This window comes from Adiantum capillus-veneris, chromosome 17 (assembly GCF_014529385.1).
Source record: "Adiantum capillus-veneris isolate H3 chromosome 17, ASM1452938v2, whole genome shotgun sequence".
NCBI lineage: Eukaryota > Viridiplantae > Streptophyta > Polypodiopsida > Polypodiales > Pteridaceae > Adiantum > Adiantum capillus-veneris.
Window position 1 is genome coordinate 153891972 of NC_140947.1, and position 19837 is coordinate 153911808.

Genomic DNA, 19837 nt, shown 5'->3' on the forward strand with positions numbered 1-19837 from the left:
AACACGTCAATTGGGTTGCAAGACTGATGTTGGCCAACATCAGAGTCCAACGAGTTGTAATTGTCAACAACTTGATCTATAATAGATGGGTCAAGCTTGCCAAATTTGTGAACGTGCTACAAAGAAACGCGTCTTGTCCGTCGCATAGCATGTTTGCATTGATTACAAGGACATAGGATCCTTGTTGAGAGATAGCCGTTTTGGTTGGACAACCCCACATCGTCGTCACTACTCATAATGAATTAAAAACCTTGAACTTTGAACATAAATTTAATCTTCTCCTCCTCTCCTCCTTCTCTTATCTCCCTCTCTCTTAATCTCCTTCGCAATCAAGAAACCATAGATCACACTGTAAACAACCTCAAATTCTCTTGCCATGTGCGATCCCCGCACACCTCGGTCTAGAGGTGCATGGAGATAAAAACCACCGGGTTATAATTACTTCTTTATTGGTCAATGCCTATATTTGTGGGTACGAGAAATCTACACACCCAGGTCTACATGACAATGCATGTAGTGGACAAAACCCCTTTGCCTCTTGTTCAACTATAAACATTCCCTAGTGTAAACTACCTAAAGAGCTATGGTTGTAAGTGAAGCCACCATTTTGTGATGTGTGCAGAGAAAATGCTCTGGGTTCTCTAGATTGCTTTGAAGAAGAGCTTCTTTGTTATGCTTCTTGCTCAACATCTCTTCACATCAGCTCCTTGTTCGAGGAATTACTGTGGACATTACATGCTTACCTCCATTCTGAGGTACTGTGGCGTTGAAAGCTTTCCAACCTACTACCGCATCCATGGAGAGAAAGAGAGAAATAGACAGAAAGAGAGAGAGAAATATAGAGAAGGTAGAGAGAAGAGAGTAGAAAGTCATTTTTGAACTCCATCTTGGGGACGTAAAAAATTATTTTTCAAAGCACTCTACAGAAGCCTTCACATTCTCGCATTGCACACCCCACAAAATGGTGGCTTCACTTACAACCATTGCTCTTAACTTACTTGCAAGCTCACATGCACAAACGGCTTGTCCACGAGCCGTTTGCAGATGTGATCTTGCAAACAACTAACTACATACCTAAACTCATGTGAGCTACATGCAAACTACTGCAAACATAACCATAAATCTAACTCTAAATTTACACCATAATCCTGAAGCTAAACTTAAATATAAAAACTAAATCCAAAATCTAATTTCAAATTTAAACTCAAGCTCTAATCACTAACTATCTTTAAATATCCCTAACTATGCTCTAAACCTTAAATATAAAGTTAAATCCTAAACCTAAACCCAAAGCTCTAAATTTAAATCTAAACCTAAACTCTAACCAAAACTTTCTCTCTCTCTCTCTCTCTCTCATACCAAATATATATATATATATATATATATATATTAGTTGACAGAACCATTGAGCTCGAGAGAGTTAAACGTCCACGACATCAATCGAGGCTCCATTAGAGAATCAGGACTACTCTAGCGTGATATGGGAGACGCCCAGCAAGTCTATTTACAAAGGCAAAGATTGACGAAGCTCTTCACCGATCGATGCACTACTTTCTCGGACAACGATGGCATTAGATTAGACCCACACGGAGTCTATCGGGTCTCATAAATCATTTTGGCATTTTGAAGACGTTTAATATAACATTTCATTTCATTTCTCTCTCTCTCTCTCTCTCTCTCTCTCACTCACACACACACACACACACACACACACACACACACACACACACACACACAATGTGTGTCTGTGTGTGTGTGCACGCGCGTGCGCGTGTGTGTGTGTGTGTGTGGAAGAGAGAAAGAAAGAGGGGAAGGGAACATGAGAGAGAGGAGAGGGAGGGAGCATACCTATGTGTGTGTGTGTGGGTGTGGGAGAGAGAAAGACAGAGAACGGAACATGAGAGAGAGCAAAGGGAGGGAGCATACCTGGCTCTCCCTCCTCTCCTCGCACGCACGTGCGCGCGCGTGTGTGAGAGAGAGAGAGAGAGAGGTAGAGAGAGGTATACCTGTTTCGCAAAGAGCGTCGAAACTCAGATCTACAGATCTGAGTTTTTGGCGCTCTTGAATTATTTTTATAGGATTGGTGTCGCTATAGGCGTTGCTATGTAACAAAGATTATAACGACGCCGAAACTTTTCCACATTTGAGCGTTGCACTACGAGCGTCGCTATGCTGAAGAACCTCTTGTAGTGTGTGAAGGCGTTTTAAGGGCTGGACGAAGCCATAGTTTTCTCCTTGGTGGGGCTTTGGTCTACATGTGTGCCCAATGTGGTTTGCTTATCGAAGCCTAAAGGTTTTGGCTTCCTTTCTATGCAAAATGTGGTCTCAAGGGTGCGAAATGAGGGATCCTCTTAAGATGCAAAGGAGAGGGTTTGGAAGAAGAGGCTATTTTCCTCAGATACGAAAAAAGTGCTTCTCTTTAGACACAATTACCTATGAGCTTGCATTTCAGGTTGCAACCCTTAGGATACCTTGATTTCTAGGTATGTCTAGCAGGGGAAGGAAGGGGAAGCTTATATGGGCTATTATTTAGGGATACGAAGCAAGAGATTCTCTTCACATGCAAATACCTAAGCTTGCATCTCAGACTGTAGTTTCTTGGGATTCATTGATCATAGCATATGTCGAGTATGAGAAGGATGAGAAAGCTCTTATAATGTATTACTTGGCACGGGCTGTCAGGTATTGCTAAGAAAGGGTTTCTCTTTAGATGCAATCACCTACGAGTTTGCACCTCGAGAGTCGAGACACATCCCTTAGGATGCATTCAGATCAGGATATGTCTGACAAAGAAATCGGGCTTTTTTTGGTGGATGTGAAGGAGGGCTTCTCTTCAAATGCAATCACCTTCCAAGTTATAGTCTCTTTGAACGCACTAATGCAGGATGTATCCATCATAGAAAGAATAAGGAATCTTCATAAGCAAAGAGGGGGACTTCTCTTCAATGCAATCACCTTTGCCTACAAATTGAGTTTTGCTCTCTTGGGATGCTTAGATTGTAGGATATGTCTACAAATAGTGACTACCCTTATTCATAAAAGCGGTAGTTGACAACAGATATTGATTGAAGTGAGAAATTGCAATAAGGCATTGTCATAGGAAAGTTGCAACGTTCAAAGAGAACTTTTGAAAAGTTAAAATTCTTTGGGTAAAGCATTTTTCTAACCACACAAATTCTCTTTATATATTTTTGAAAAAGAAAACATAGAAATTTGAGCTACTTTTACATTACAAACCAGTATGCTCAAAATCCATGCAAGATTATCAAGACAAACTTTAATAATTCCATAATGGTGTGACCAGTTTGACTTTGATTGTTGCCTATGAAATTTAAAAAAGAAACTACAATTTACAAAAAAAGCATTTCTATGTATGTAATATGTATATGTATGTATCTTGTAACTGGAGAAGATTCAAGCCGACGGGTGCACAGTGCCGCAAAAGGTGCATTGATGCCGACAAGAACTGACAATCGAAGCATAGGGATCACTAGAGTGAACCTTTTCAATGTGTAATATCAATTGCTAATAGCTATGGCATATGCACAAGTGATAGTTGGGTTAGTTGTAACTTGTTGGCGACAAGTCTTCTTACTTGCACACGGTGAAAAAAAATCATTTGTGGGAAGATTCATTGGAATCTTCCTCAACAACACTCCACTCTCCCAACCCATACCTTCTCCTACATGCCGACACGGCACCTTCTTGCTTGTCCCTATCTCCTTGGGCTTGCCTCCCCTCCCCAGGTGTGCAACTCATCTTCCTTTGCCCGCCTCCCTGGAAACCCTACATATGGAGAGAGTAGACATGCATCTAGGCTTGCAGACTCCGGAGGCAAGACCTACGAATAGTTGCCTCTACCGCCACTAGAGAGAGAGAGAGAGAGAGAGAGAGAGAGAGAGAGAGAGGCATGGGCAACCTCAGGATTTCTTCGCCTTCATCCTCTAAACTGGACAACAAATTAAAGAGATCATTGCATGCATAGCAAGCGAAAGTGGTGTGTTTGTGTACACGTCTATAGAAGAGAGAGAGATATTTGACACTTGCTTTAAAATCGGGAGCCTGGATCCTTCAAGATTCCTTTGGAAAGTACATTTTTTGAAATCGGTAGTAGCACACCTACTTATCAATCGACTACTACTGGCTCTCCCTCACTTTTATTCATTCATTCCAAGGATTCCTCTAGGCTGCGAATCCAACCTTAGAGTTGAGCGATGCCCACATGGATCTCGTCTCATACCACCCATCTAAAAAGGTATACGGGTTTAGAGCTTGCGTCGATGGCAGTAATCTATCCTTTTAAGCTATTAGTAATCTATCCTTTTAAGCTATTGTGCGCCACAAGAAGAGGAGTGACATGCTCACAATACTTCAAAAAAATAAAATAAATTCGACCCTTGCCTCCAGTCGTTCCTCTCTTGCTCTCTGCTTGCTTTGACGCCCGACCCTCTCATGCTCTCTGCCTTCTTCGACACTCTCTACCTGGTTTAACGCACGACCCTCTCCTGCTCTCTGCCTCCTACAACTTCGGATCTCCTTTGATTCCCCTCTTACTTTCTTCTTGCATCTATCATTTATAACTATGCAACAGCTGTGCAGTCTCAGCCTCAGTGCTTTTCTTCCTTACCAGCGTACGGCCTACGCCTCGTACCGGGTCTCCTCAAACGCTCGCTCTTCGGGTGAGAGAGAGAGAGAGAGAGAGAGAGAGAGATTTTTGAAGCTGTGAACAGTGACACTACAAGTTTGTAAGCCTAGAGGAGGCTAGCATGCTTTCATCTGAACCTTGGTTTGATGTTGAGACGTTGCTTTCATTTTGGTGTGCAGTCCTGCAGGCCCATGATGTAGCAATGCGAGATTTTTCCCTCGATGGCGTCAGGGTAACAGATTTGGTTCATAAGTAGGTACTGCTGTCCATGTTTTAAATTTGGGCATTTGCGTAGGCGTCTGAGCCACTTATCAAGACTTGGATCTCTTAGTGTGAAGCATCCAGAGATTTGTTTTGGGATTCTGATTTGAGAAAGTAGAGAGAAAACCTCTCACTTGACAAGACGAGTTCCACGTGGTATGTGATACCGACTCCATGGAACTTGAAGCATACCTAGAATGTGGAGAGCCTGCTTTGCCATTTGCACACATTAGAATACTAGAGAGGGCGCTCAAGGCACATATTTAAAGGTCCCAAGCCATGCAAAGCATCAGATACAAAAGCTGGCACTAAAAAGTGGCTTCCGTGATTTTCAGCTTGCCACGTTAGCTTCTGTGATTCATCGGGATTTACGGGATTGTGTGCAGTTAGCCACGTCATCAGTTCAGTCAGGCACCTTATGAGTTTTCGAATGCTAGAACTGGTCCTTTTCAGTTTCTTTGCTACATCATCACTATGTGACTTTCTACAAAACCACGATTGGTTAGATATACTTCTATCCCGAAGAGGGAAAGTATGAATGGCCATTGAGATGCTTCTAAAGCATGAAGAAATAGATCTCCTCTTACGTTGTTGGAAGATAAATATAGATGGTTACAAGTATATACAACGGATGGAATTTACCTTAGGCACCCAGAGTAAGAAATGCATGATGGCTTGCATTGAATGCTATTTTGGAAATGCTTGAGCATTAGCTATTCAAGGGTAAAGACATCCAATGAATGTACGATTGCTGTTTGCTGATTAAGCGATTTGTATTTTGCAAAAGGATTAGTGTTCGCTATGTTAAAATGCTACTTGAGCACTATCGTTATAAGGACTTTCATTTTTCACATTTTTACTTGGATTTTGCAGAAAGTGACACTGCGCTTGGAATCAAAAGGGTCAACAAATCTGAGGGTTAAAAATAAAATAAAAATATAATTGGTGGTGTGTCCATTGGTAGGCCTTTGGGGTAGCACGTACTTACTTCAACACTTATATGTGTGTGTGGTCTGGGCGAGACCACACGTGCAAGCAAGGGGAAACCAAGTATTGATTTGCTAAAGGAGAAGGTGCAGAGTACTGGCTTGTAGTGTGTTGATGCAATATAAAGAAATACCGAAAGGGGCGTCAAGGTTTGGGGCCAATACTCTCTGGGGTGGAATTTCGCCACTCCGTGTCGCGTGTCGTCTCTCTCTCTATCTCTCAGTCTCTCTCTCAGTTCAGTTGTTATTGAAGTGCTAAAAGTCTGTTCAGTCTGTTCTTTTCTATTGGCACGTGGTGTCCGTCTTGTGACAGTGGTATAAGAGCATCAGGCGTGTGCTTTTTTGAATGCATACCGGTTCCATCAAAGAGCAGACAAAGCAAGATTGCACTTCCAAAGTTCATTGGAAATTTTAGCTTCGTGCTCCGACCCCGGACTTATCAACCACTCCCACCCCTACTTCGTCGCGCATCGGACGCGCTCTCGTCTTCATCGCTCTGTCTTATAGGGCATAAGCCATTAAGAACGCAAGACATAGAATTCATGGATTCAACAGAATATTTGCAGTTTCTGCTCAACGAGCTTCATGACATTCTTTCGCGGCATCCTCAACAGAATCTTCCGATGCTACAAAGTTTTCAACAATTTTTGAACTACATGTTACCCCCTTTGATACCCCAGGTGGTACATCCTCCTCCGGCATCAGACAGTAGGAGAGCTTCCAACCGCCAACCTTCTTAGCCAGTCGTCTGTTCCGGAATATGGTGCAGCCATCTAACCCTGATCCAATGCAACGGCCTTTGCCATCGACATTGCCACCACCGCCGCCACCAGGCTACAATGGTTGGAGCCCATATGATACCCTTATTATCCATATCCAAGATATGCGCTTAACCAACCCAAAGATTTCAAAGATGGCGGCACGACAGTCAAAATTTTCACTTTTTCCGGGGTGAAAGATCGCAAGAAAGCATTGCAATTCCTACAACAATTTGACAACATCTATGCTTTGGGGAACTATACAGAAGAATCCAAGATTTCTCGAGCAGCGGGATTTCTTAAAAATAATGCTATGCAATGGTGGAGTTCAATCGCGACACAACCACAACCGCATGCTCCAAGGACCTGGCAAGCTTTCAAGACAGTTTTTGCATATAGTTACATGACTTCGATCTTTGAAGTCTGGATTTTGGTAAAGTGGGGCAACTTGAAAATGCTTACCATCGAAACCATGGACGACTATAACCAAAGGTTTCTTGACGTGTACCTTCCGGTGTCCTTTAAGTTCATTTCCTTGGAGGATCAATGCGAGCGCTACACCATTGGACTATCATCACCATTGCAGGAATATTGTCTCTCCAAGCAAGTCTCTACCATGCAAGAGCTTATGGACTATGCCGCAGTCAGCTACAAGCTCTTGAAAGGAAAGTTGGATTTTACCACAGAAGAACCTCCGGCCATTAACCAGAACTCCCGGCAACAACGAACAAATTCTTAGGAATCCCGTGAAAACCAACCTCAACGGCCTCGTTTGACACGATGTCAACGAGACGCCTTGTTACAAGAAGGCCGATGCTTTGAATGTTTCCAAATAGGACAGACGTTCAATACATGTCCGACGTCCTTAGTGCAACCTTCTCCTCCCACGTCAGACAGATCCCCGGAGCCACCTCTTGCCAAGAAGACTAGACCTGCTATTGGACTAGTACCCGATATTTATGATATACACCTCGAGAGTTTTAATGAATTATGTAGAGCTTATGGAAAAGTCAACAGCTTAAAAGTCCTTATTTTCTTTGACCCTGGAGCTATGGAGAACTTCAAAATTCTTGAAGCAGATGCACTTTGATTGTAATGCAGAGGGTGGACAAATTGAAGCTGAGCTAGCCACGGGGGGCAAACTCAAAAAGTGGTACTGCTCATTGGTGCACTTCCAGTGACTATACAAGATTATCGTGGAAAAGCCGATTTCCACATTATGAAGTTGGGCAATTGCGACGTTCTCTTGCGCATGCCCTTGGCACGACAAGAATGACGCAACTCTCTAGGTCCGGAATCGAATCATAACCGTGATGCAAAAGGGCAAGCCAGTTGTCCTCAAAGTTCGGTTGTCCGAACAAAGCCTTGAATGACCTCTTTAATCGTTTTCTGGTTAGATACTTTTAAACATTGTTTGAGAAAGTATTGCTTGAAATTTGTTTGAAATGGATGCTATCTGTTTTAAACTTTTCTTGGTGCCGATTTGAATTGTTTGACTCTAGTTTTAAATACTGATTTCAATGATTGGTGATTTTACTCTCGGGTGGAGAAGTGAGAAATACTGTTTTGGTATTGTTTGAACCTTAGAACGACGCAAGCTGATGCTCGGGGAGCGTTCCGTTGTATGCTAGAAAACCTCCAAACGACGCAGGCCGATGCTTGGGGAGCGTTTGGTTGTATGCTTGAACCTCCAAGGGACGCACCTCCAAACGACGCAGGTTGCAGTCTGGGGGGCGTTTGGTTGTAAAAGGCCTCTATATCTCCTGGCTCGGACCTTTTTAGGTTATACGGGAAGAGTGATGAGGGAGTCGTTGAATATCTCCCGGCTTGGACCTTGTTAGGTTATGCAGGAGGAGTGTTCATCGGCGACTTTATGTTTCTATGTCTTGTAACATGCATATGTGAGCATTTATGTTGCATTGTGATGTGTCAACCACTGAATATTCCTAATTGGATGAGATTGCTTGATATGTAATTTTAGTGCATCAAGACACCTATGGAAGATCAGTGCGGTTTGGGTGTGATGGCTAATTTTACTACGCTAGAATATCAAGAGTTCCAATCTAGATGAAAGGAGAAGCCAACTCCTTGATTAAAAGAGCCGAAAGGAGAGGGGCAACTCCTTGATCAAAAGAGTTGAAAGGAGAAGCTAACTCCTTAACAAAAAGAGCAAATTGATTGTCCCTCGGAAATTTTTTTGAGCTAACTTGAGTTGTTTTGCAGATATGCTGGAGCCAACTTACAGATGCCGGCCGAGGGGCCTAAAACCTAAGAAGAACAAGTAACAGAAGAAGAAGTCCTACCACCTTATGGGGACCCGTCCGATGGGGCGCCGAGTGACAAAGGATTAAAATAAAGTAGGACCCACAAAGAAAGACTTGCGTCTGATGACATGGCAGATTTCCAAAAATTACATTGACAGTGTTGACGTGGCAGGTTGTACGGATTTCCGCAGTTTGCGCTGACTGCTAACGTGGAAGTTGTACGGAATTCCGTGATTTATGTTGGCAGCTTTTCGGCATTGCTTTTGGACCATATGCTTTTGAGTTTCAAGGCTTTTCACTATAAATTGCTTTTGGGGCCTAGGGCCTTTAAATATGAGGCCATGGGCTCATTCTCTGGCATGCTTCTTGGAGAAGGTGCAGAGCGTGGAGTTTCGGCTTGGACTATGTTGATGCAAAATAAAGAAATACCAAAAGGGGCGCCAAGGTTTGGGGCCAATACTCTCTGGGGTGGAATTCCGCCACTCCGTGTCTCATGTCGTCTCTCTCTTTCAGTTCAGTTGTTATTGAAGTGCTTAAAGTCTGTTCAATCTGATCTTTTCTATTGGCACGTGGTGTCCGTCTTGTGACACTTACCATCAAGGTAATTGAAGGCAGCCTTGGAGTTGAAGTCTTTTGCTACCATAATATGTCAAGCCACAAAGAGAGATCGAGAAGACTCCATAATTGCTAGATCTTGATGTGCAATCGTAGTCTCTAGAAAGACAATCACAAATTTGACGGTATCTCACTTTGAAAATTTCATTAAAATGTTCGATCTGGGGGACCCAATTGTGTTTGCGAGGGATTATCTTTTATGGGAATTATCAGTCAAGACTCATCTGGAAATGAAGCCCTATGCAATAACCTCTTCTCATTGTTCATCAATGGAGTTACGTATAAAGCAGAAGAAGATAGATGAATCAAAGAAAGAGAAGAATTAGGTCTCCCCAATCTCGGAAAAATAAAAAGCCTTTCAAAACATCTTAAGTGTGTAAGTGAAGGGTGAGGTTAGGAAATGAAAAGACCTATGAAGGTGGACAGACAAAAGACTTTTTGTGTGCATATAAAGAGGTGGTCGACTTCACATTGGTGCATTTGTGTTTTTCTTCTCCTTTACTTTCCCTTTAGGGTTTTTTTTTGTTTAAAGTGTCCTTACACTATGCAGGTAGTGAACTTTTTTTGTTTGAATCCGTTAGGAATATCTTATATTAGAAAGAGAAGAATAAGAAATGTCATCAGCTTTTATATATGAATCAAAGAAATTTATAGGAGATTGTCTTTCTGATTGAAAGACTACATAAGTGGATATGTGTTCTTGTGTTTATAGAACCATGATTGATCAGACATACTTCTATCCCTAAACGGGGAAGTATGAATGACTGTTGACATGCTAAAGAACTACATCCTCTGACCTTACTAGAAGAGAGATATAGATGGATACAAGTGTATGGAACGGGTGGAATCTACCTTAGGCACATACATATAGTAAAACATTCATGAAAACTTACATTAAGTGCTGTTTTGAAAATGCTTGAGTATATGTATTCTATTGGAAAAGAGCTTTTATTTGATTCCCATATTGATGTTTTTGTTATCAGTTTTTCGTTGATTCTAAAATGTGTCACAAATTGGTGTCGTGGCATGGCCTTGGACATGGGGCAGCAGAGCGCGCACACACACCCCGGCTGGCAGTCCCGAAAAATCCGCGGACAGTGACACGTGGCATGTTGTACGGAACCCCCGCCAAATGCACCGACAGGCTGGTACGGATTCTCGAAAATTGCGGCGTGATTTGCGACGCAGATTCATTGACTTACAGGTGTGGCAGAGCGTGTGGATTTTCGCTTTTTACGCTGCTGGCGTACGGAAATTTGTTTTTAGTGCTGAGAGCTAAAATTGGCAGCTTTTGAAGCTTTTGGAACTTGATGCTTTATTTTAAAAGAGCTTTTAAGCTTATTGCTTTTGGGGCTCTGCTTTTGGGCATCCCTTGTAACCTTTAAATACGTGGGCAGGGCCTTCACAACTCACAGCATCTGCACGCATAGTCTGAGAGTGAGCGCTTGCCTACTCTCTTGTACTTTGAACATAGATGAATATAAAAAGAAATACCGAAAGGGGCGCCAGTCTTTGAGGCCAACATCTCTAGGCATGGAACTCCGTCGGCCGTGTCGAATCAATTGTGAATTGTGAACTGTTTTGAAGTGAATCTCTGTTGTGTCGCGGTAGAATCTTGACTTGGAGTGTCCAAGTTTGTTACACTGGTATCAGCGCGGCCGATTTCTCTTCTACGGGGAAATCCGATTCTTTTCACGCGGCACTTATGGATTCTAACAAAGAACAGTGGACTTCCTCTGCATCTGGGGATGCGGGAAGAGATCATGAAGAAGATTCTCACGAAGAGTACAGTCCGCCTCGGCCTATTCAGGCGGAGATTGAAGAGATGGAACATCGACAATTGGTTGACGATGCGACAAAGAAGATGATTAATCTTGCAAAGGATCCGAAATTTGCAAAATTTTTGACTCAAACATCCTTCGATGAAGTACACTCCTAGTGGCAGAAGGCCACAGAGCCACCCTCAAACCGGCACTCAAGAAACCTCCTACTCCGAGGATGTTTACAGAGCAAGAATTGGAAGAGGTGTTTGATACACGAAATACCAAAGCCAAAAAGCACGACGAAGAGCAGAAGAAAGGAACTGACTTCTCGGGTTATTTGGGTCGTCAATCTACTCTTGCCTCAGCAAGAAAGCAGAAGAAGCGTGTGCGATTTGAAGAAGTATCCAGTTCTTCTTCTTCTTCTTCTTCTGACAATTCTTCTAGCTCTTCTGACTCGAGCAAAGAAGACGGGAAAGGGAAAAAGCGAAGCAAAAAGCAAAGCTTCGGAAAGGGCAAGAAAAAGGCAAAGAAGCCTAAGTTTCGCCCGGTTTTTGACAGTTCTACAAAGAACTCGTCTCAAATAGTTCAGACTCCGACGATCACAGATTTTATGCAAAGAAGAAACACTTTTATAAAGCCAACCAATACGAATTTCTCGAGGATAAAAGCAAGAAAGTTCGAGAATTTAAAGAAGGTGGACAGTCAATTAAGTTCGACACTTTTTCTGGATTCCGAGATGCTTCGCGAGCTTTGGTCTTCATACAACGATTTGACATAGCTTTCTCTAGAGGGCATTACTCAAAGGACTCCAAGATTCGGAGGGCTAGCTCTTTCTCTAAGGGAAATTCTCGAACATGGTGGTCCACCCTTATACTGAACAAAGAAGCTTTGGTTAAATGGTTGAAATGCAAAAGGCTTTTTATTTCTTCTTGGCTGACTCGAGAGTATGAAAGAGATATATGAACTGCTTGGAATCATCTTCGGATGACCAAGAGAGATTCTATGGATGCGTATTGCGAGAGATTTTTGAGCTCTTTTCTACCAGCTTCTTTATTTAAGAAGATCTCGTTTAAAGAACATATTGAGCGGTTTTGGTGCGGACTTCCTACAGAGATCCGAGATGACTGCTTAGAACAAAAATCAGATTCTATTTAAGAATTGATAGGCCATGTGAAACGGGTTTTGCCATACATTCAGGCAATCTGACTTACCCCACAGTTGAGATCTTGACTCAGAGAACCGAGTAGACTTCTAATAATGAAAGTAATAATAAAAAGAGCCCTCAAGAAAATAAAGATAAGGATTCACGACCCCGGCTCACTCTTAGAGAGAGGGCCAACTACATCATAGAGGGGAAGTGTTTTGGATGCGAGGAACATGGGCACATCTCCTCGAAGTGTCCTAAAAAGGCACAATTGAGCCAAGCACGATTGATGAAAGTACAGAACTTTGCCGAGCTTGGGGCAAAGTGAAAGATCAAGAAGCCCTGATTTTCTTTGATGGAGGAGGAAAGGCAACCTTCATTTCACCTGAATTGGATGCGCGGCTCGAGATTACACCCAATCGGATGGGACCACAAGCAGAGGCAGTTCTAGCGGCACTCGGTAGGGACGTGGCCATTACACCGTCATTGGCAAACTTCGGTTGCATTGTCAGGGGTATTTGGGGCACGAGGACTTTTACATAATGTCCTTGGAAGGTTGTGATGTTCTCCTGGGAGTCCCTTGGTGTCACAAAGTGATGACGTGGCTGCCCGCTCTGCTGAAACCCTAACCCTAAAAATGTGAAACCCTAATTCTGTTGAAACCCTAACCCTAAAATTAGAAACCCTAATTTTGCCCTAACCCTAACCCTAATCCTGAATTTTGTTGACGTGGTAGTCGACACGCGGCAGCTGTACGGATCTCTGTGATTTGTGGCGTGAATTGTGTTGCAGCTTTTTGACAGTTGTTGAGCCATGCTTTTTTTCGAAGCAAATTGTTGAGAGAGAAAGAGGGAACCTCTTTGCTTTATTTGACTAAGCAAGAGAGAGAGAAAGAGAAAAGCCTCTTTGCTTTATTTTAGCAAGAGAAAGAGAGAAAGAGAAATTGCTTTATTTTTGCAAAGCTTTTGAGCTTTTGATTTTCAGCTTTTGGGGCTCTGTTTTTGGCATCCCTTGTACTCTTTAAATAAGTGGGTAGGCCACTCACAACTCAGAGCATCTGGACGGAAAGTCCGAGTGTGAGCGCCTGCCCGCACTCTTGTACTTTGAACTCAGATTAATACAAAAAGAAACACCGAAAGGGGCGCCAATCTTTGGGGCCAATATCTCTAGGCACGGAACTCCACCGGGCCAGTGTCGAATAAATCGTGAACTGTGAACTGCTTTGAAGTGGTTATTTGGTGCTGTCGCGGTAGATTCTTGACTTGGAGTGTCCAAGTCTGTTATAGTGGTATCAGAGCACGGCCGATTTCTCTTCTACGGGAAATTGGATCCCTAATTTTTTTTTCCCCGCGGCACCTATGGCTTTAGACAAGGATCAGTCGACTCCCTCTGCATCCGGAGATGAGGGAAGGGATCACAACGAAGATTCACGTGAGGAGTATGGCTCGTCTTGGCCTACTCAGGCGGAGCGTTGAGACATGGAGCGTCAACGATTGATCGGCGACGCAACAAAGATGATGCTTAATTTTGCCAAGGACCCGAAAATGGCAAAATATATGAGCAAGACCTCTCTGGAGGAGGTGCACACGCAATGGCAGAAAACCACAACACCAACCCCAAAACCCGCTCTCAAGAAACCTCCTGTTCCCAAGAAGTATACAGAGAAGGAATTAGAAGAGGTGGTGGATGCACGACTTGCTCAGCTTTTTGACGCGCCAAACAAAGCTGAAAAGCACGGAAAAAAGCAAAAGAAAGGCACTGACTTCCTAGGCTATTTGGGTCGTCAGACGACTTTTGAAAAGGCAAAGAAACAGAAGAATGACAAAATGCAAATGAAGGCCTTCCCAACTTAAAAATTCAGCGCCCATTTTTTTGGAAGAGGCAAGTGCATAAGAATTTGCCACTTGACGCATTTACAAGCATTTTCCCGTTTCGGGTTTGCCGCTTAAAAATATCTTGACCGGTTGCCCAGTTGACTCCGCGGTAGAGTTGTAAAATGTTCCCCTGGTCATACCGGAGGTAATGACGCGAACACATTTCACGCCCCAAAATAGTAGTTCCCTAAATTTTAGGAGATGCTTCTGTTGGGCTCCCACTGGTCTTCTGACCATCTATCCTCATTGGGACCGCATCCAAAAGTGCCATGTGGCCCAGCTGTCGGATACTTTTTGTTGGTAGTCCCACCTTGACTTTACGCCTTAGTTGAGTTCACTTCCTAGTATCCACCAACTTGCTAAGTGCGACGGGGGGACATATATGATCTTGCTCTGAGCCTAGACATCCTCTTACCATATGAATTCCAGTGCTGACCACTTCCCGTCTGCGGGTGAATCTACCGTTCACATTGGTCATACAATGTCCGACCGTTTGCTACTTCAAAAAGAGGGTCTCAAAACAAATAAAATAAACCCCATTGGAAAGAAACCAACAACCAAGGTTAGCAGTTGCCACATCTTTGTGACATGGTTAATAACTGCCACGTCCTCGTGACAACTTTTATGCAAAGAGGAAGAATTTTTATAAAGCCAACTAGTATGACTTTCTGGAAGACAAAAACAAGAAAGTCCGAGAGTTTAAGGAAGGTGGACAATCAATTAAATTTGACACGTTTTCGGGATATAGAGATGCTTCGAAGGCTTTGTCTTTTGTACAATAGTTTGACATCGCTTTCGCGGGAGGACGTTACTCAGAGCACTCTAAGATTTGGAGAGCTGCCTCTTACTTTAAGGGAAATGCTCGAACTTGGTGGTCCATGCTTCTATTAAGCAAGACTGTGCTAGTTAAATGGCTGAAATTCTTATTTTTTCTTGGTTGACTTGAGAGTATGAACGTGAAATACTGCTTGGAACCATCTTCGAATGACCAAGAAGGATACAGTGGACGCTTATTGCAAGAGATTCTGACCCGCCTCTTCATTTAAGAAGATCTCGTTCAAGGAGCAGATTGAGCGGTTTACCTTGGGTCTACCTACAGAGATCCGAGATCACTGCTTAGAACAAAAGTCAGCTTCCATTCAGGAGTTGATGAGTCATGCGAAACGGGGTTTTGCCATTCACTCTGGCAATCTGACCTACCCTAGAGATGAGATCATGACACAAAGAGTCGAACATACTTCGAAAAATGAAAGTAGAAAGAGAAAGAGCAACCCAAAAGCACACGCCTGATGCTCTGATACCACTGTCACAAGGTGGGCACCATGTGCCAATAGAAAAGAACAGACTGAACACACTTTTAGCACTTCAATAGCAACTGAACTGAAAGAGAGAGAGAGAGAGAGAGAGAGAGAGAGAGATGACACGCGACGCTGAGTGGCGGAATTCCACCCCAGAGAGTATTGGCCCCAACCTTGGCGCCCCTTCCAGTATTTCTTTATATTTCTGTCGATTCACAAAGTACCACAACCGAGGAGCACCTGCTCTGCAATCTGCGTGCTAAAAAGTGCCAAAGAGGGTCCCCAAGGCTCATATTTAAAGGCCCAAAGCTTAAAAGCATCAAATATGAAAAGCTGACTCCAAAAAATCACTTTCCTAAAATTTCGGGATTTCCCTAAAAATCAGCCGCGAATTCCGGAACGTTCGTACATGTGCCACATCATCATATTTTGATGTCCAAAGTCTTTTGAGTGTGTTTTGCTTTATTTTTAATGCCTTTATGTCACTTGGGGCCCCATCGGACGAGGTCCCCATAAGTTGGTTGGACTTCTTCTTCTGCTGCTTGTTCTTCTTAGGGTTTCTAGAATTAGGGTTTGCAGGTTTTAGGGTTAGGGTTTTCAGAATTACGGTTTCAGCAATCAAGGTTTTTGGCAGAAATTAGGGTTAGGGTTTTTGCTCTCGGGCAGCCACATCATTTGTAAGTTGGCTCCATTCTTTAGGCTTTGACACGTCAGCAGTTTGATCCAAAGGAGATATCATTTATCTTTTCGGATAACCTGGAAAGGTCCACACTATGTTATGCTAAGCTTACAAAGAAGCCTCTCCTTTCCCTTTTGTTTTCTTTCTCGGTCGTGCCTTCTCATAATGTAAGAGCACCTAATCCTTCTCCTTCAATTTCAAATCGTGACAATGACGATCTGCTGTCTTTTTCTGTCTTCCCTTAAATTTTTGTAAAGCCTTCCGGACCAAGTCCCTCGTGGATTGGTCGGCTTCAAAGAAAAATCTTATCTTTCGCGCTAAGGAAGGGTAGAACCTTCATAGCAAATTCAAAAATCTCAAATGGAATCTTCCCCATCAAAGAGTCAAACGTGTTTCTGTAGGCATATTCCACCAAAGGTAAAAACCTTTCCCAAGTAGTCTTCTGATCCAACCAAGAAGACTTCAATAAAGCCAGAACCACTGAATTAGCAATCTTTGATGATACTGAATTAGCAATCTCTGATTGCCCGTCAGTCTGCGGGTGGAACGAGAACTGCAACCTCATGCCTATGTTCTCCCAAATAGCCGTCCAAAACAAACTCGTAACTTGGGGTCCTGTCGGAGACAATCGCCTCAGGCATGCCCTCGAGAGATGAAATCCATTGCAATACTTTCCCAAGGCGGGTGGGTCTGGGTAAAAGGTTGTAACAATCCCTGGGCTTTATGCCTGTCAAACTTGACCTTCGGGCATACCAAGCAACTGTGCACAAACTCGTCCACATCCTTCTTGAGTCTCGGCCAAAAAAAAGTATCTCTCTACCTCTTTCAAGGTGGTAGCAATGCATCGGCGACCCGTAAAAGGTGGACAGTGGCATTCGGTTAGAACCTTTTCCCTTCAACGGTTGTGTAACACACAACATGGTTTTTTTCATCAAGTAGCCATCGTGAATGGAATAATCCGCTACTATCTCCCCTTTCTGTATTCAACTGAATACATCTGCAAAATCTGTTGTGTGGCGTACTGATCGACCATGTCCTCGACGTTCCTATGATGTATCGTGGAAATGGCCAAAACCAACGGTTTTTGAGACAAAGTATTTGCCACCAATTTCTTCTGTCCCTGCACATGGACAATCCGGAAGTAAACTGTGACAAGATGTTTGCCCACCGCATCTGCTTTTTCCGATAGCTGCTTCCGTGACAAGAAGTAGCGTAAACTCCCATCATCTCTAAAAACCGTAAAATCGGCTCCGAGTAGGTAATGTTGCCACTGAATAAGAGCATGGATAGCTGCCAAAAGCTCTTTCTCACATATCTATACTGTCAATTCTGGTCTTGAGAACAATCTGCTCTCGTAAGCAATGACATTGGCATTCTTGCATTAAGACCGCATCGAGACTACGACCACAAGTATCACAATATACTTCAAACGACTTCTGCAAGTCCGACAGAGTCAAAATTGGTCCCGTAGTCAATTTCTCTTTCAAAGGCTGAAAGGTAGTCACCTCTGTGGGTCCCTACGAGAAAGGGACTCCTTTCTGTGTCAAGATATGCGAAGGGGAAGCAACCTCTGCAAACTTTTGAATGAACCGCATAAAGTACGAACACAATCCCAAGAAGCTTCTAAGTTCCCGGACGTTCTTCAAATCCGGCCAATCACGGATAGTCTCTATCTTGGCCGGATCCATTTGCTCTCCTGTTGCTCACACAATGTGTCCCAAAAAGTGTATCTCAAAACGGCCCGTGGGGCGGTAGGCGTTGGCTTTCACCCGAAATTCTTTACTTTAGACACGCACAGAGAGAACGTGCAAAGGAAACCTCTGACGGGAATTAACAGTTAAGTACACACACGGCTTGGAAGCTAGAATGCCCCGAGTAGACGCCGACAACCTGTAGGCCCCAAAATTGGCGCCCCTTTCGGTATTTCTTTTTACTTTGAGAGGGTAAATTACAAGGTAGAGTCCTGGGAATCCTTTACTTGTATCCCGCTACATACTACCTGATTTTGGCCAAATTTCGGTAGCATAACAGCCCCAAAACTTGCGTGAAATCAATTTCCTTGCTGGATCTCACTTGCATTGACGTAAACCCTCTGATTCCTGCCCAAAAACAGGTCGCTGTATTTACTGGTTTTTGCCCTGTTTCCAGCCCTAAACAGTCCCCGAACTGTTCTCTGCCAGTGGGGCACGATTCCCAAGGGTTCTGGCATCCGTATGGCTGAAAAACAGTCAATTTTCTGCGCATACACATCGCTGAATTTGCACCTGTACGGTGAGGTTATGACCCTCACCGGTGCTTGCTTTGGAATAGCAGTTAGCTACCCCTGTTCTTGCTCAAGGAGGCTCTTGCCTCTGCACAAAAGCATGAACCCCACAGCTATACATCAGTTAAATGAAGAGCCCTCTTGTGGGGCATCACATAACTGCACGTAGGGGGGGGAAGAGAGCAGTGTGTAGCGTGCAAGGCATCACTCCTAGCACCATACTGTACATAAGAGGGAAAGAAAGCACTCGATAGCTCTTAACCTGTGACGAAATGCAAATGAGGCCTCTTCCCAGCTTAAAATTCAGCGCCACTTCTTCTACATGAGGCAGGTGCACAGAAATGTGCCACTTGGCGCATTTACAAGCTTTTGCCCGCTTCGGGGTTGCCGCCTAAAAATCTCCTGACTGGTCGCCCAATTGACTTCGCGGCAGAGTTGTAAAATGATCCCCTAGTCATACCGGAGGTAATGGCGCGAACACATTTCACGGCCCAAAATGGTAGTTCCCATGATTCCGTTGGGCTCCCTTTGGTCATCTGACCATCTATCCTCATTGGGACCGCATCCAAAAGTGCAATGTGGCCCAACTCTTGGATATTTTTGCTGGTAGTCCCACCTTGACTTTATGCCTTGAGTTCACTTCCTAGTATCCACCAACTTGCTAAGTGCGACGGGGGGACCTACATGATCTTGCTATGAGCCTAGACATCCTCTTACTATACGAATTCCAGTGTCGACCACTACCCATCTGCGGGTGAAACTACCGTGTACATTGGCCATACAATGTCCGACTGTTTGCTACTTCAAAAAAAGGGTCTCAAAAATAAAACAAAACCCATTGGAAAAAAACCAACAACTAAAGTTAGCAGTTGCCACGTCCTTGTGACATAGTTAAGAGCTGCCATGTCCTCGTGACATACCCCCCTCTTGAAATCGCAAACGTTCTCGATTGCATACCATAAATACACGCCACTGATGATCTTGTGCTATTAAAACTCTTTTATCATCGCATGTATCCGCAAGAAAGGTCGTAACACATAGATACAAATGACTTAATGAGACCTTCATACTTTTGTCATTTCCATCTATTACACTGAATTCATATGTACATTTGATGTGCTAGCTCTATCATTACCCCTCCTTTGCACACGTTGGGTTGGGGCATAGGTAGGTTGTAACCTAAGGGCTTCAAGGTAAAGCTGCAATACATTTGGTGACTCTGATGATTCATGCTCTTCCATCCACTTTGCATCCATAGGCGGATAGTTCTTAACTTCACCAAATAGC

The 19837-nt window shown here is 43.5% G+C and overlaps 1 protein-coding gene across 2 annotated transcripts in view; it reads left to right on the forward strand.

Moving 5' to 3' along the window:
* The first annotated feature begins 4365 nt into the window (after positions 1–4365).
* The window catches only part of LOC147438357 (S-adenosyl-L-methionine-dependent methyltransferases superfamily protein), a 33399-nt gene continuing 17927 nt past the window's right edge, over positions 4366–19837 (forward strand). Inside the window, exons 1-2 of one of the 2 annotated variants that reach the window (XM_086487657.1) lie at positions 4366–4679; positions 4825–4897. In XM_086487657.1, coding sequence (XP_086343783.1) covers positions 4583–4679; positions 4825–4897 — 170 coding nt within the window. In that variant the 5' untranslated portion in view covers positions 4366–4582. The remainder of the gene's footprint in view (positions 4680–4824; positions 4898–19837) is intronic. The other variant, XM_086487656.1, reaches the window with a different exon arrangement.